The sequence below is a fragment of the Cicer arietinum genome, chromosome 6, assembly GCF_000331145.2.
Source record: "Cicer arietinum cultivar CDC Frontier isolate Library 1 chromosome 6, Cicar.CDCFrontier_v2.0, whole genome shotgun sequence".
In the NCBI taxonomy this organism is placed as follows: Eukaryota; Viridiplantae; Streptophyta; class Magnoliopsida; order Fabales; family Fabaceae; genus Cicer; species Cicer arietinum.
In genome coordinates, this window is record NC_021165.2 from 16,480,690 (window position 1) to 16,498,061 (window position 17,372).

The 17,372-nt window shown below is 28.6% G+C and overlaps 1 protein-coding gene across 8 annotated transcripts; it reads right to left on the reverse strand.

The window, feature by feature from the left end:
* Nucleotides 1–8,727: 8,727 nt before the first annotated feature.
* LOC101508256 (protein IQ-DOMAIN 13) lies at nucleotides 8,728–13,501 on the reverse strand. 8 transcript variants are annotated; one of them, XM_073369985.1, is made up of 6 exons: nucleotides 13,083–13,501; nucleotides 12,082–12,179; nucleotides 11,135–11,533; nucleotides 10,552–10,791; nucleotides 10,141–10,272; nucleotides 8,728–9,723 (listed from the first exon to the last, which is right to left on the reverse strand). In XM_073369985.1, the coding sequence occupies exons 2-6, from the start codon at nucleotides 12,154–12,156 to the stop codon at nucleotides 8,974–8,976; spliced, it is 1,596 nt and encodes a 531-aa protein (XP_073226086.1). In that variant the 5' UTR covers nucleotides 12,157–12,179; nucleotides 13,083–13,501; the 3' UTR covers nucleotides 8,728–8,973. The 8 variants fall into 8 exon arrangements, with proteins under 8 accessions (XP_073226086.1, XP_073226084.1, XP_073226085.1 ...); XM_073369983.1 differs by having other exon boundaries at nucleotides 12,082–12,185; nucleotides 13,083–13,500; XM_073369984.1 differs by having other exon boundaries at nucleotides 12,082–12,212; nucleotides 13,083–13,500.
* Between the last annotated feature and the right edge of the window lie 3,871 nt (nucleotides 13,502–17,372).

Consider the following 17,372-nt stretch of genomic DNA (forward strand, 5'->3'; position numbering starts at 1 on the left):
AACTCAATAATTGAAAGACTGAAAGTAAATAGATAAGGAAAGAGATATAACACACATATATATCTTGGTTCACCCAAAATGAGTTATGTCCATTTCTCACAAATGTGAGATTTTCCCCTAAATGTTCAAAGCAAGAATGTTATTGGTTTTCAACAACTTTTGTAGATCAATCTTGACCTTGTTACAACTTACGACCTTTCAACTTAAAAAGGATTTCCACAGATCTTCCTTTCAATCTTTAGAAAGGATTTACATACTACCTTTCACACACATAAAAGGATTTTTATAAAAACTTCTTAAGCTATTTCAACACAGTAGTCTTGAGTTTACAAAGTGATGATTTAAAATGCATGACATAATCTGAATATGCTCAACACTTGTTTGAAAATGAATTCTGATCTTGGAACTCAACAGCGATTAAAACTTCGAGCCAATTGAGAACTGAATTGAAAGATGTTTTAACAATCTAAAGGAATTTCGAATATGATTGCAAAATGAAGTATTGCTTTTTTACTTGAGTTATGATATTTCCTTCATCTTGAAGTCTCTTTTATAGGCTTCAAAAGAGCTTATGACAACTCATTTGTTCGTTGAGAGTTGTCCAGCTGTCATATGACAGTGAATGGATAAGATCAATCATAAAGTAAGAATGTTCTTGGATTTGGGCAACCTTGCTTTTTGAAAATCAAGATTCTTCGTTCTTGCTTTGTGGTAACTGAGTCTTGGCTTTAACTTGACATATGTGTGAATTGTTATCCATGCTTTGCAACACATGTACAAACTATTACAAATTGTACGTTTATTCTGTCCAAAACTTGTCAATATTTATGCTTCTTGCTTGCTTTAACTTTGGAGAATAATTTTGATTTAATGACATATGAATTATAGTCTTTGCCTTGTCTCTTGGAGTGATCTTCATACTGAAATCTATCATTGCATATATTGGAGAACATACTAAAACAAATCTACAAGTTCTGAATCTGATCTGATTATTTTTTGAAATTCTGGAACTTGTGGAGAACATTCTTCGTTTTCCTCCAAAACGTTCTTGGTTATTCTGACTTGGTTTTGTTTCTGCTTTGTTATGATCTGTTTTGATTTTCCTGGTACCTATCTTGATTAACACACTCAAGCAAACATATCAAATACCAACATGCATATAATCATAATTATAATCTTAATTACCATTTATTTATCATCAAAATATTAATTTGGGATTTTGTCTCAACAGTATCTTCGATGATTAGTGATTGTGTTACATATGATTGTGTTATGTATGATAAATATTGAACATAAGTTATGTATGTATGATTGTGTTATTTATGAATTTTTATTTTGAGTTAATATGTATTTATTTTGAGTTAATCCGCATGTTTAACTTTAACTCATTACCAAAAACGTTAATGATAAATGATAAAATGAAAATGATAAAATGTTCAAATATATATTCTAAAACGTAAATGATAAAATGTTCAAACATATATTCTAATATTCATTTAATGAAATACAAGATGATTTCATAAATGATGGATCAATGTGTTCTCAATGCTTAATACATCATGCATAAGCTATTTCTCATGCTTTTGCACACTCACTACAAAAGTCTCTTCATTTTTGTAAGGTAGGTGACAAAAGACAATCAGACTTCAATTTAATCTGAACAAGAAAATATTAAACATTAATTTATATGAACAAGAAAATATTAAACATTAATTCATTAAACAATACTACCAATCATAAATTTTACCTGTACCCAATGATTTTCATTGACGAATCCAATTGCTAGTAAATAGATAAGAGAATAATCTTTTAATGGTGCTTTATATAGTGGAAAAAATGTCATATTCAGATTACGAGACAAAGACACTAATATGACATTATATTGTGTTGATATCACGTAACTCAAGTCTCGTATAGTCATCCACTTATCTTTTCCATGAGCACCAAATCCTGAAAATTTCAAAGAGTTTCGCACTGATTCAACATTGTCATCGAAAACATTGGAATAAAGATCTTGATGTAGATTGATCTCTTTATCCAATTGTGCTCGAACTAAAGGTCAAGATTATCCAGTCTAACCTAACAATGCTTCAACTGCGTGAAACCCACAATTTCCATCAGACACAGCATCTATTATATCCTCAATATACTGATGTATAAAAGTAGGAAAAATGTATCTTATATGGTTGCCTTGAGGAACACTGTGCTGATTGATTTGAAGAACGTTGAGATGGTTGCCTTGAAGAACATTGTGCCGATCAATTTGCAGAACATTGAGATGGTTGCTTTGCAGATTCTTGAGAAGCATCAACATACTTCCGATATGAAGGATCGCGAGGAATACCAAATTCTTTTTTCTTTTTACTAGCTCCATTGGTTTTCACCTTATCAGGTTATGCAAGTATTGATGTTGTATGTGGAAATACAAGTTCACCCACATGTGCCCTGAATATTCTTTGACCAACAATATCTTGTTTCTTCAATTACGTTTCATTGTTTCCACCTCTTCTGAAAAGTCATATTCTGATAAAGATTCTTCATCCTTCAATTAATGCTCAATGCTTAATTTTCTCCAAAAAAACATGAATGTTATCTAAAGGGATAACATTACCAGATATCTGCAAATTTGTCAACTCACAAGCATATGATAATTCATGAGTTGTTCTAATTGAGCAATCATATTTTGTTTTGTCAGTACCTACAATCTTTATCCTCTCTAAGTGTTTGTCAATTTTTTTAAAACATTTCCTTGATACACAGTGATGTAGACTTTATAAAAATGTGAATTATACCCGTGCTCAACATCGAGGATGGTTTTCTCAAAAGACGATTTAATGATACATATTTGGTTCTTCAACATCATATTCACAACATCCCAACTTTTACACAAGTTACCAAAACTAGTTTGCAATATATTTTTCAATCTCCAATGAGCAGAGTCAACTCTACAAATAAATTAAATAACACAAATTAGTAATTCATATTTTCTAAAACAAAATAAGTCATAATTTAAAAATAACTATTAGATGTTGTGTTCCCCAAATGCATCAATCTATTGGTCCAAGCCTTGACAAATCTTTCTTTGTAAGGTGTCAATCACGAATCTTTCACATAATCAACAAAAAGGCTAAAATCGGCACGCACTAACTCAAAGTGTTACAAGTGATGATTATACTCCTCCACACTAGTCGAATATACAATTTTTTTCTCCATAAATCCATTACTTCATCTTGTCTATCCTTTTTCATATATTGTTTGCATCTTGCCCCTACATTTTTTTTTAATATGAAAACGACATATCAAATGAATTGAAGTTGGAAACACAACATTAATAGCATTCATCACGGCAAGATCTCTATCAATCACAATAACTTTATAAATTAAATTTTCAGAGACGAACATCTGTCTTACCTTTTCAAATGTTCAAATGAAGTTATCTTGTCGCTCTTGTTCCAAGTAAGCAAACCCAACAAAAAATGTCAAACTAGTAGATATGACACCAACAATTTCAAGTAATGGTAACCAATATCTATTTGTTTTGTATCTGCTATCACATATCAAAACAAAATGAAACATGTTTAATAACTTTATACAATCAGGATGCGTCTAAAATATATATCTCAGAACATCTGAATTATCCCGTCTTCTTGTCCAATGCACATAATTTTCTTGTTGTATTAAATTCAACAAATTTTGCATTTATGTGTACAAACCTCTCAACGATAATCAATAAGTACTCCTTGCTTTATATATTTGACTGAGAATTGTGAGATTATCTTTATTTCTCTCTTTCAAAGCATTCAAAATAAATCTTGGTGTAAGCTTATACTTTGTCATGTCATTGACAAATTTCATCTATTCTTCATTTAAACGCCCTAAATATGAATGACCTGTTAAAATATCCAGTAAATCATGATTGTGTGTTCCACAAAGAACACTAATTTTTCATCATTGACTGATATTCAACGGTATACATCTAAGTTTAAACGAACAGTTTTCCTTGTGAGAACAAATTACTGTTGATTTTGATTTTGATTTATATCTTTCACCTCATTCGTTTCCTAAAATTAATTTGTCTTTTCTTCCTCTCTTTTCGGTTGCTTTATCTGATCGAATGGTAACAATTAAAATTCCATTTTTCCTTCCAATATTTTTTGCCTATTCAAATACAACTTCTCGAGAGGGAAATACCTACAAAATATGTTTCAAATAAAACATCAATATATATATCTATAATAAAAAATTTAATCGGTGGTGAATTTTTCTGTAAAATCTACAATCGTTCTTGAAGGAGGAACCTCAACTCTATTCATACCTAATTTCAAAAAATGTACTAAATTTAATTAATAATCATATTATAAATCCATTTTTTAAAATAAAATTTTAATTATTATTAAAATATTTATTTACATTTCGAAAATTTCATATAAATTGAAACTTTTGAAAGTTTTGAAATTTTAAGAATTGTATTACTTCAAAAATTTCAAAGTTTCGAAAATTTTGATGTTTTATGGAAATTTGTGTTTCGAAAGTTTCAAACTTATAGAAACCTTCGAAAATCTGAGAAATTTTGTTTCGAAGATTTCAAATTGATCAAAAGTTTCGGAAGTGTTGATGAATTTTGGAAAAATGCATTTTGAAAGTTTCATATTTATCCTGGAAAATTATATTTCGAAACTTTCATACTTATCAAAAGTTTCGAAAATGTTAAAAAAAAACTCACTTTGTATATTTCGAAAGTTTAGAAATTTTTGAATGATAAAGTAAATTTTGTAATTTTCGAAAGAGGGAATGAATAATGGAGTGATAAATTTTTGGCTTAATTGTAATTTTGGTCCCCAATTTTAGCTGAATCGCGAAAGTAGTCATTCCATTTTATTTCTCCCCAGTTTTGGTCCCCCAAACAGAATTTTAGTTCAAAATTTGATTAAACTTTATTTTTTTGCGTTTACTTAAGTCACACAATTTCTTAAGATCTCGTGCTGCAACAATTGTATCTGAAATCTATGATTATAAATGGTGTAGTGCGGCTTTAAAAAATGACACTTCATGAAATTTTGTACCAAAATTATGTTTGGGAGGCCAAAACTGAGGAGAAATAAAATCGGGAGACTACTTTCGTGATTCAGCTAAAATAAGGGGACCAAAACTACAATTAAGCCTAATTTTTTATAAATATTTTATGGATAGTAAAAAAGGACAAAATGATATTTTCAACGAGGATGGGAGATGGAAAGTGCAAGTGGGGGGTGCATGGTACAATTCTCTTGATCTTATTTAGTTTGAACCAAAAAAACATACAAAGTTTTGAAAGAAAAACAAAGGAAAACTTTTTCGTGGACTCCACATTTATACTCCTACTTCTTTTTTATCTTTTTATTTTTTTTTATAAAATAATAATAATTTTTTTTACCCATTTTAGAAAACTTATAAATTTTTTTTTCTTTTAAAATCTCTGTGTTTTAAAAATTTGAACTTTGTGTACTTGAAAATTTAAAACTTTTATCAAGTTTTCTGATACATAAATGTATTATTTGTGTACCGAAAATTTTGAATTTTTTTTTTTGATACACAATGTGTTTTAGTAGGGTCTAGAGTTTAAACCATAAATCCTAAACTTTGTTTACCGAAATTTTATTTTTAAGTTGTCTGTACACAAAAGTGTTTCAGAAAATATTTTTAAAATTTTTCGATATACATATGTATTTTGAAAATTTAAAATTTATGTTCTGAAAAACTTAAATTTTAAAAAAAATTTTTTTTTTGAAATCCAAATTAAATTTAGTAAAGAAAAGATATTATTATTTATATAAAAAATAAAATAAAAATAAAAATAGAAGGCAGTTTGTATAAAATGTAGGAGTATTGAGTACATGGGAATAGGATAAAACTTTCAAAACAAATACTAATATCAAATAATAGTTGCGGGCATGGTGGTTGACACTTGACACCATAGTTATCTAATGTGTGAACATTTTTCCTATATCTATCCAATTATATTCCTACCCCATATTTTAAAAGAAACTCAAAATTTATGTTTTCGGTACAAATTTATGGTTTGGAACATTGAATTTGAATTTTTTAGAAACATTTATATTATAAATCTTTTTATTTAAGTTTTTTAGAACACATATCTATTTTAAAAAATTTGAAGAAAAAAAGATTTAGAATATAAATTCTGAATTTTTATAAACAATTATTTCTAAGTTCTTTATAAAATAAATTTGAACTTTCTAAAATACATATTTCAAGTTTTCTAAAAAAAAATTATGTTCTAAAAATCTTAAAATATAAATTATGATACATAAAGATTCATGAAACACATTGTGTTTCCAAGTTGAATTTAATGGAGTAGGAAGAAAAAAAGAAAAATCGATAAAATAAATAATTGACGTAAAATGTGGGATACATGGTAAATTTTTTCTAATATGTCCCTTAACATGTTTCAAACCTAAAGTTGTAAAATAAACTCTCCCTGTCTGATCCAAATGATGTGATCACAACTCCAAATCTAAATAATTTAGACACACACAAAATACATATCATTAACTTTTTTCATAATATAATAAAAAGTTTATTCATTTATCTTTATATTTTTCATTTACGTGACCAAATGATTCACATTTGTAGTTGTGATCACACAAGTCTTGTTGACATACTGAGTCAATACAATCAAATCCATTTTATAATTGACTGTTAATATTTAAGTCTAGCCTGATCATTTTGGGCTATGAAGGCTAATGAGTCAATCTTATACTTTTTTTATGAAAAATAATAATTCAATACTATATAAAATAGAAGAAATTAGATCTTATAAACTACTAAATATATAATACATAACACCACACTAGAGGACCAGACGACGACGACGTTTGCCAAGATTAAGAAGACCTTAAATTGTTAGTTTTTTAAGTATTTTTTATTTAATAATTGTAGATTTTTTTAGATTTTTATTTTATTTTATAAGTGAATTGAGTTAAAAAAGATAGTTTTTTCTTTTTATATGGGCCCATTTGAAGTCCAGAGGGCCAGCCGACTCGGTCATATTTTTTTAGATTAAGCTAAATGATGAGGTTTCTACCATGTACCCTCACACCTTAACCTCCCTCCATCCCACATGAAATTATATTTTTGTCTTTTTTTACCATCTGTAAAACCTTAAAAAAAATTTAACATTCATTTTTTCGCCCCTCTTTTGAAACATTACAACATTCTCTCTTACATTCGAAATAGAAAAGTAAGTATCATTCGAAAATTTGAAATGTTCGAAATAAAGTTTTTCTAGAAATTTTTGAAATGAAGTTTTTCCAGGATTTGTTAAAACTTCGCACTTTTTAAAATTTTCGAAATGAAGTTTTTTCAGAAATTGTTGAAATTTTTGAACTTTTTGAAATTTTCGAAATGCAAATTTTTCAGATATTGTTGAAACTTTCGAAATGAAAGTTTCAAACTTCCAAACATTTGGAAATTTTCAAAATAAACATTTCCAAATTTTTCAAACTTTCGAAGTTTTTGAAATGGAATCTTCGCAGAAATTTCAAAACTTTAGAATTGTTAAAAACTTTTGAAATTAACAATTTACTAAAAGTTTGACGTTGATCTGAACATTTTTAATTGTTGATATAAACTTTCCATTTCAATGTTTTGAAAAAAACTGGAACTTAACATTTCGAAAGTTTCGTATTGACGGAAACTTTCGAAAATTTGGAAAAAAAAACCTATTTCAAAAACTTTAATGTTGTTCTAAAAGTTCAAAAATAATTGTTTCGAAATTATGAAAATTCAAAATTAAGAAAAATTACTTACTTTTTATATTTCAAAAATTTGTAAACTTTCAAATGGTGGGTAACTTCTGTAAAATTTCGAAAGAGGGGTGAAAAAATGAGTGCTAATTTTTTTTGAGGGTTTGGTAGATAGTAATAAGGGCAAAAATGTAATTTCAAGTGGGATAGGAGGGTGGGAGGTTAAGGTGTGGGGGTGCATGGTAGAAACCTCCTAAATGAAATGGGCAAAGAAAATTAAGTTGTGTTTAAATTAATTTTTATAGCTTGGTCTAGACCGAAATAATAACCGATTAACCTGACCTATTTTTAACTCAAACTTATGCCCAAATTGATACAATATATATATACACATACGAAAAAATTAACCAATTTTAAAAAATAATTATAATATTTTTACATTTTTCTTTACAATTATTGTTTATACGGATGTATTTGATGGTAATAATTATAATTTATAAGAATATATTATCAATTCATATATAATGAAAATTGTCCCATAAGTGCACCAAAAAGAAACGAAATGAAAAAAAATATTTATATATAATTTAAATATATTTGCTAATTACAAATTTTAAATTCCGTTTGATTCATATCATCCAAATAATTATATTTGCTGAATACATTTTGAAATAAAAATATTAAAAAATAAACATTATATTACAATAAATTCATTTTCAACCAAAATTTAGATGATATAAACTCAAATTTTTAGTGAATGAAACAGATAAGCAAGCTCATGAATATAACATAATATGGGAATGACTAAATATTTTTGGTAACTTATTTTTTACTTTGATTGGGTTACTCTTATTTTTTGTTCTAAAATGATCTATTATTTTGTAAAAGTACTTATACATGGCATTGCAATTTACAAGGAGTTGAATGAACAACTGAAAAACAGAGGAAATGCAACTGAAATAGTACATAGTAAATGAAGTTGAAATTAGAAAGGAAATGCTAACATTAGTAGGAGTATATAAACTCTCTCATACACACATTAATCTCAAAAAACAAAGTTTCAAATCAGAAGTTACCAAACCATTATTTCCTATGAATGTTTTTTTTTTATTAGTTTACAACATGTATACTTCTTCGGTCAAACTATCATCACCACCAATACACTCATCATAATCATAATACAACTGACAATAACACAAGACAAAAACAAAAATGGTTAAAAAGAATACAATCACACAAATCTTGTAAAAGGTTTTCTTCCAACTCTTGCTGGCAATGATGTTGTTGAATCGACACTCACATTTCCTATTGATTCAAATGACTGATATTTATCTGGTGTTCTGTGAGAGCCATGAGGATCCTTGCTAGAGAACAATGACCCTATTCTTTGTGATAAAGGGAATGAAACTCTCCTCTTTGAATCATTGCTTGGAGTTGGAGTTCCACCACCAACACTACTACCACCAAATCTTTCTCTTGGATTACTGCTAGCGCGTACTTTCGCTTTAGCAGAAACGGTTGAAGCCATGTAGTTTGGCACTGAAAATGGTGGACAGCTTATGAGACTATCGTCGTCCTTGAGCGGCATATCGAAAGGTGAGTTGGCTCCTAATGCTCTAGGCCTTGAATGTTTTGACATCATGCTCGAGGTGTTTGTTTGTGGAGTTCTGAATGGAGGAGTTCTAGCTGGTTTTGAAGATGGAAATATAGTTGATTTTGTGGATTTTGGTGTATCTATGTTATCAAAGGAAAATGGATGGTGCTGTTGTTGCCTTTGAGTGCTTGAGCCAGGTCTTGGACTTGTCTTTTGTTCTGAATATGGTCTTGGTGGTGTGAGTTGAAAATTCTTTAGGACTTGTTTTTCTTGTGGATTTGTTCCAGCAGGTAGTTGTCTTTCCAGCCAGTTCCACCACCATGGGAATCCGCTTGATCGTGTATCTGTCACCGGTGTTTGAGTTGATTTTGGAGAGGCCTTCCACAACTGTTGGCATAGTCATAACAAATAGTGATTTTATTATCTCATCGAAGGACAAAAAAATTTGGAGATCAACTTGGACAATAACAACAACTAAACTTTATCCCGCAAAAGGCTTCGTTCGAATAAACAACATAATTAAGTGCTTATCATATACGTGATTTTGTATAAACTATTTCTAAAGTAAAATTGTTCTCATGTAAGGTATAAGTTGTTTTTATAAACTATCCTGAAGAGCTTATGAAGATAATGATAAACTGTCTTGATCAGTCTCGCAAGTGTTTATGCCACAGTAAATAAGTTCAAATAAGTCAGTATAAATTGTTTCTATGTGTGATTGATTACATGAATCTCTTTTTAAGATGATTATTATTTTTTTTTTAAAAGGAAAGTATAAATAAAAAGTTTAGCCTGTGTTTGTACCTGATGTGAATATGCAAATGCCATTGCTCTCTCTCTTTTGATGATTGCTTCCACCTTCCTCTGCAACCTTGCTTCTACTTCCTCTTTTGTCAGTAAGCTATCATCCCAATCTTCATTGTTACCTGCCTCAGACTATACCAAAATTTCCAAATTATCAAAACAAATTAGTCTGATTTATATAAATGCAGTTTGAAATACAAGCATGCACATATTTCTGAATAAAACTGATAGAATTTGCTTTATATCTAAACATTATGGATGCCATAAAGAAGAGTATGATCACTTATAGTTGAATATATCAAATTGCGATCGCATAATCCGCAGATTATACAGTATATAGCTCCTACTAGTTGAACATTTTGTTCTCAAACATATGTTACATGTTAGAAATGTTCAATAAAGTGGACTTACACCATTTCCTAAAGTCATTTTGCCAAAGGTACTTGCAGCATCCTTATCATTCTTGAACTCGGCTTGATACCGTGCCTGGTTTTCCAACATCTGGATTCTTCGAGATTGAATCTGAGATTGAACTCGCACTAACAGCTGCATGTGTTTCATGGCACTAACTGTCTGTCTCTTGACATTCTGTCCTCTTACCACTCCTTGAAGCCTTACCAGACCCTTTAGAGCTCTAAAACTCCTCCTGGCCTGTTTTGCAAGTACCCCATATTACAAGGTGGATACTTTGTTTAACAAACGATATAAAAGCTTGCAAAATTAATGGATCAAGGTGCATTCTGAATTCAAAGACTGCCTCATTCATGTTCTCAAGGTGAATTTGCATAGTACTCAGCCTATTCAGGCACATAATATTCAGGGTTGACAAAGAAGAACATGACTACAAATTTTTCCAAAGCTAGGAACCAAAGTACTTAATGCTTAAATATTTTTACATTCACAACAAAAAACTTAAATACTTAATACTTAAAGGGGACACCTCAAAAGGGATAAATTCTATTAATGACATTCACAACAAAATATAAAAGCTTACCATATAACCTCTGTAAGCAGCCTGAATCTTTGTAGCCGAGGCATGCTGGTTCTTTAAAGTTGGTTCTGGTCTGTAACCAACCTCCTTGTTGTGCTGAACATTCCGAGAAGACGCAGCTTTTGGAGAGGTAACTCGAGGTGAAGCGGCCCTTGGAGAAGCAGCCCTTGGTGAAGGAGGCCTAGGAGAAGCAACTCTAGGAGGGACAAAAGGCGGTGTTTTCGGTCGCTCAGGAGGTGTGGGAGGCCTAATTGCAAGTACTTGTTGCTCTCTTTCAAAGTCCCCAAATATTTTCTCAATGCTGCTTGGTTCTCTAAAAAGGGGAATGAAAGAATTGGTCTCTCCATGCTTTAGTTTTCCTATACCTTTCTTTTTCTCTTTTGTGCTTTTGTTATCTGAATCCTGTTATTATATTATTAAACATGATTAGATTTAGATAAGATCAATCTGCAGAACTGAAACAAGTTCAAAATTTGGTATCAAAATTTGGAATCAAAGTTCAGACAAAAGAGGCATTAATAATTTAAAACTAATGCATAAAGCAAACATGATCTCCTGAATCCTTTTGCAATATTTTCAATAATCTAGTAGTGGTTATGAACCAAACTAATTGACATTTGACAAAAATAAATTCAGATGCAGACCTAAATATCTACCAGAACTTTGATACACTAAAAACTTTTGGAATTTCATACGGAAGATTTTTCTTAATATTACAGTCCACTTTCATTAAATTTGATACAATTTTTTTGTCAAAAAAAAGTTTAGGAGAGTAAGGTCCCAAAAGCTCAACAAGGTAAGACTCAGAGAATAAGGTCTTCACATTAGTAATGAGATTCAAACCACGTCCTTGTGGGATGTGTGTCTAATCCTTAAATTGTTACCTATTTTGGCATCTAATGCCGAAAGAAAAGCAAATATAAGAACAACAACAAATAGAAAGCACTTGCATTAAATACCTTCCCCTTGGAGTGGTGTGTGAAAACTCTCTTGATTGCTGAAAACCAACTCCCCTTCTTTCCCATCTCAGTAGCATTACTGTTTCTTCCTGTAACTTCAAATTTAAGATGAATTCAATATTCTGCAAAAACAAAACATACCACATATGTATGGGATAAAAATAGACTAGCATACAAGAGTTTACATCTATAATTAACACACAAACACACACATATGGATATACAACAATTAACAATGAATTATTATTTCTTTATTTTTATTTTTTTATTTAAGGAAGAAATTGTGAGAGAATTAGGCTCACCAACAAGGAGGCAACATCTCAATTTTATTTTCAAGCTGTTAAAGGCCACAAAATAATTGAATAAATAAATAACAAATGAACATGAAATGAAAAAGCCTTCATTCACCTAAAAAATAATCCACTTTATGCAGAAGGCAGAAGTAAATTAATTTTAATCCAGTAAATTTGGATACTTGTTTGGCCAAAAAATACCAATCTAAGGGCACATATCCATCAATCAAAGATGTATATAAAGAGTATAGAGACTGTAATTTAAGATAAAAATGAAAATCTCTTAACAGAAAAATGCAAACAAACCTGAGAAAAATTGAAAAATGAAAGATGAATTTTTGTTCTAGAAACAAAGGAAAATTGAGAAGAAAGAGCAAGTTATGAACATGTCAGAGAGAAAGTGAATTGTTTTCCTAAAGTTTTAACAACAATACTTAATAGTAATACACATATCTTCTGACAGGAACAAGAGTTGAGAGAGAGAATTAAAAGGATCCCTAGGCAAGTTCAGTTATTGTTATGTTGATAAAAAAATCAGAAGAATCATAATAATTCAGACATGTACATGCCAACACAACATGATTCATAACCATAATAATTAACAAATTAATAACACAACCTCATAAAGGTAAATCTTCAAAAGATACTATTAATTAAAAAAAAAAAACAAAACAAATGACTTCTTAAGATAATAGATACCTTGTTGGTTGGCACTGGCAAAGCTTCCAAAGTTGCAAGAACTCCTAAAAGTGCTGTCAAAGACACAAAACAGAACAAAGTAGAAAAAAACTCTCTCTCTACCCTCCCTCTCCTTTCCAGCACCACATAATTCTCTCTCTCTCTCTCTCTCTTGTTTAACTTAGAATCCAATTCCTTTGGCTTGTATGAATAATGAAGTTACTTTATTTCCACTAGCAACCTTTCACCTTTTATGGAGTTTATAACTTTTTCTTTGTTTTTGTAGGAATTATAGTAATTTACTAGTTTCTTATTTTTGGTTCCATGATGATGATGATGAAAAAGAAGGGAATGGTTGGCCACTTTCTCACTCAAACTTCAACCAACTTTACTTCAATGGGAAGACTATGTGGACACCTACACACACAAAAAAATAAACAAGAATTACATTATATTATATTGCCACTTATTATATAAACGGTTGAGTTTGGTACTCATATTTATTTCCTCTTCCTTATTAATTCTATATATTATAGCTTTCATTATTGCTATCTTACCAACATCTTCATCATTTCACATATGCACTTATTTAGACCATGAGATCTAACCCCAAAAAATTATAATTTGGGTTTTGGGCTAAGGTGATAACCGTTACAATTATAAATAAAAATTATAGATGAAAAAATAAACAAAAAATATATTGAATAATAAAAATATTATTATTATATAAAGAAATACAATAAAATTTATATAGTTAATAAGAACAACAACTTAATTTAATTAATTAGTATAACTAATATTGTGTTTAATATTATCTCTTTTAGACTAATGAATAGACCTTTAAAACCTGACTCGAGCTTACCAATACAAAGTTGGCTAATAAATCTTAAATTGGTTTTGACGTGATTTTAAAATTTGAATTCGACTTTCCTTATAAACTTTGCTCGTAAGATGAAAATTGACTCGGTTATAAATATATGGCTAAATTACGGTCTCTTAACTTAATTTCAGGTAACGTTTTAGTTTTTTTTTTTTTTTTCTGAATTAGTCCTTTATTCCTAACAATATCAAATAAAGTATGAAAATATGAGTTTATCTGAAGATTTGCGTTACGAATTTGATGAAATTTTTATTATATTGACGAATATAATTAATTTTATGCGTTTTGCTTGAAATTTTTTTTGAATTTTTGTATAAAAAAGGATAACATTGTTGAAATTTTAAAACATAAAATATCAAATTGTCACTTAAAATTAAAATAAAGGACTAAGTCGAGAAAAAAAAATAAAAACCTAAAAGGTTATCTGAAATTAAATTAAGGGACCACAGATATAATTTAGGCTAAATATATCTTAGCTAAAATATCATATTAATTAAAAACATAAAGAAAAATAAATTTATTTGTCATGACCGTGGCACGAATTGGTGTAGCTTTCTCAGAATTCTTTCTCAATCCACGCTCCTTCAAAGGTTGTTGTAAAACACGCGCTCAATTGTTTGTAAAACACATACTTATTTTGTCGTGTTGTATATGATCTAATCTAATGAAAGATGTGACTGAAATTCAAGAAAGGGGATTTTTGAACGTTGCATTTGCATACCATTTCAAGTACTCAAGCTTCTAATCCAAAGCTGATAATATTTTTTTATTGTTGAATTAAATTTTAAGTGATTTGTCCGATTTGCATGGCCTGACTCAGTCTGAAACAAATTTGAAGGCTCATTAAGATAATGAAATACGCGAAACAATATGTGTTTGTTTTTAAAAGGTAGAAATAGCGTGTAATTCGGTATTGACCAGAAATTACAGAAGGTGTAATGTTTTTCAAACTCACTGTTTTCTTATGGAGGTATGTATGTATGTTCCACCCTACTAGTATTTTTAATTGTTTCCAGTTTTAATATTAAGCTATTTATCAATAACATGTCTTTAAGACACATATGTACTGTGGCTTGAGATTTACATACTAAAATATATAATATATTATTAAGGATAATATATAGTGATGTTATTATTCTATAGCACATTTTTGTTATATTATATTGAATTGATATATTTTTTGAGAAATATATATAGGTGATATTATACTATTTTAATTAAATAATAAGATATACTGCCTCTAATTAAGACTTCAATCTTAGATTGGTTCATGATTCTATTTCATAACTTATCATTCCAACCATAAAATTATCTCTATTAGATAAAAAAGATGATGTATTATCAGCATAAATAAATTTTATATTGACAACAAATAAGAATTTTAATTTTATTATCTCACTAAAAAAATTAAAACTACTATTAATAATAATGTATAGTCATTAAATTATATTGTTTCTATCTAATTTGATTAATATATATATATATCTAAATTTTAAATTAAATATATTAATTTTTATTAAATATTTAATATTTATATTTAAGAATAGAAAAAGTATAAAATATGGCAGTGTCATTGTCAAGATCAATAAGAATAAGAAATAAAAGTTATTTTTGGAAATCGTGTATAGCAAACTTGTGATGGTATTTCGTGATGATACACTTATGTTGATTTAAATGAACTATATATCCAAATCATGGTTTGTGATGGGATATTGTTAATTATGAATAAATTAATACAAAGAAAGTGCAATTACGCGTTGATATGGACAAAATTGATGTTGAGTTGAAAATGTTAAAAATAAAATGACACGTTAATGGTTTTGGGTAGAGTCAAAAAGCAGAGAGAGTTAGTATAAGAATACAAAAGCAGCAACGTGTGGAAAATATTTGTTATGGGGCCACATGATATGATACTCTACATCGAATCTGCATCTATGTTCCGTAACAACTCAATCCTAATACCTATATCGTCTCGGTCGCTCTCAATTCACCTCAAACTCTATTTCGGATTTAAATTATTCATTCCAACCAAATTTAGTGATGAATTAGCCCTGGATATATAACTGTTTTTAACTTGTCTCTAAATCTACTATGTTGCTAATTAATTTTTTTTATAAATTATCTTTTCAACGTGCAAAATATAGGTGGAAATCTTGCAGTAAAATATTACTAGTAGTATATTGTAAGAATTGTATTTTGAGTTTTTTTTAAATGACATAATAAAAAGGAAAAAATATAGAGAAAGAACTAAACTACCAAGTCTTTAAAAAGAACTAATGATAAATTAGAAAGTGATGATCGTAAACTACAATTAAATAATTTAAGCTATTAACTCTCATTTTCATAAAGTATGATAGAATAAAAAGATTCAGTCTTTTTTCATATGATTTTGAATGACTTTAACATGTTTACATAATAATGATAATTAGTATTTACATAGTCACAAATTGAATCACATGTCTAAAATATGGCAAACAAATAATCCTTTTAAGGTATGTTAGTTAACATAACTTGACATAGACCAAAAATGCTTATATTTTAGCATAATAAAATATCAAAAAACATTTAATTTTCTAATTTTTCGTTGTAATTAAATAATGATCATATTATAAATTTTGTTACAATTGTCTTTTGAGTCATTTTGATCTCATTTAAAATTAACTTAGTCTTAATTTGATATATAGAGTATAAAATTTAAGGTTAAATCAAGGATTCAAAGTTGTATTAACTCGTCCTTTGCTTATCCATAGATAATATGTTTAATTTATTCTTACATAATTTTACATAATATGAGACGAAAAATGAAGGAAAGGATGAAATTTGTCCGAAAATTACTTCAAATTAGAAGAAGGGAATGGAAAGAGAAAATTCTCTCCTTGCTCAATTTTTTTTTTTTTTGAAAATCTCTTATTTAAAATTAAACTTAAAATTTTTGGTGCAACTTTCATTTTATTTTTAATTTTTTTTTAAAGTAATTGACACAATTTTATAGCACATAATGTTTCAATGTCAATCAATACACTTATACTAATTAATATTTTGTATAACTATGATTATATTATTAACTTGAATTTTTCACAAACCAAATATGTATCTCTTCCATCATCGCTTAACATTGCAGCTGCATATATATATATATATATATATATATATTTCAAACTTCACATTACAATTGCATATATACAATAATCGGTCCCTTGATAAATTATCAGGAAATAGATATGATCCATCAATGACCACTTAACCTAAACATAAAATATTTTTTAACTATAATTTCATATTATCACTTGGTCTGATATAGAACATCAAAAAAACTACAACCACATTTTAAATGAACAAAAATGTTTTTGTATGCAATTATTGTGATTGTGATGGATTTTCATTCTTTACCCTTTTTAAGTATTTTTTCTCTATAACGAATGAAAATTCCT

Excerpts from the sequence above, each read along its gene's own strand:
- LOC101508256 (XM_073369985.1), bottom strand. The coding sequence starts at position 12,156 with ATGGGAAAGAAGGGGAGTTGGTTTTCAGCAATCAAGAGAGTTTTCACA. Across the intron at positions 11,534-12,081 it reads CCAAGGGGAAGGTATTTAAT|GATTCAGATAACAAAAGCAC; the intron begins GCAAGTGCTTTC and ends ATATAATAACAG. Across the intron at positions 10,273-10,551 it reads AAATGACTTTAGGAAATGGT|TCTGAGGCAGGTAACAATGA; the intron begins GTAAGTCCACTT and ends ATTTTGGTATAG.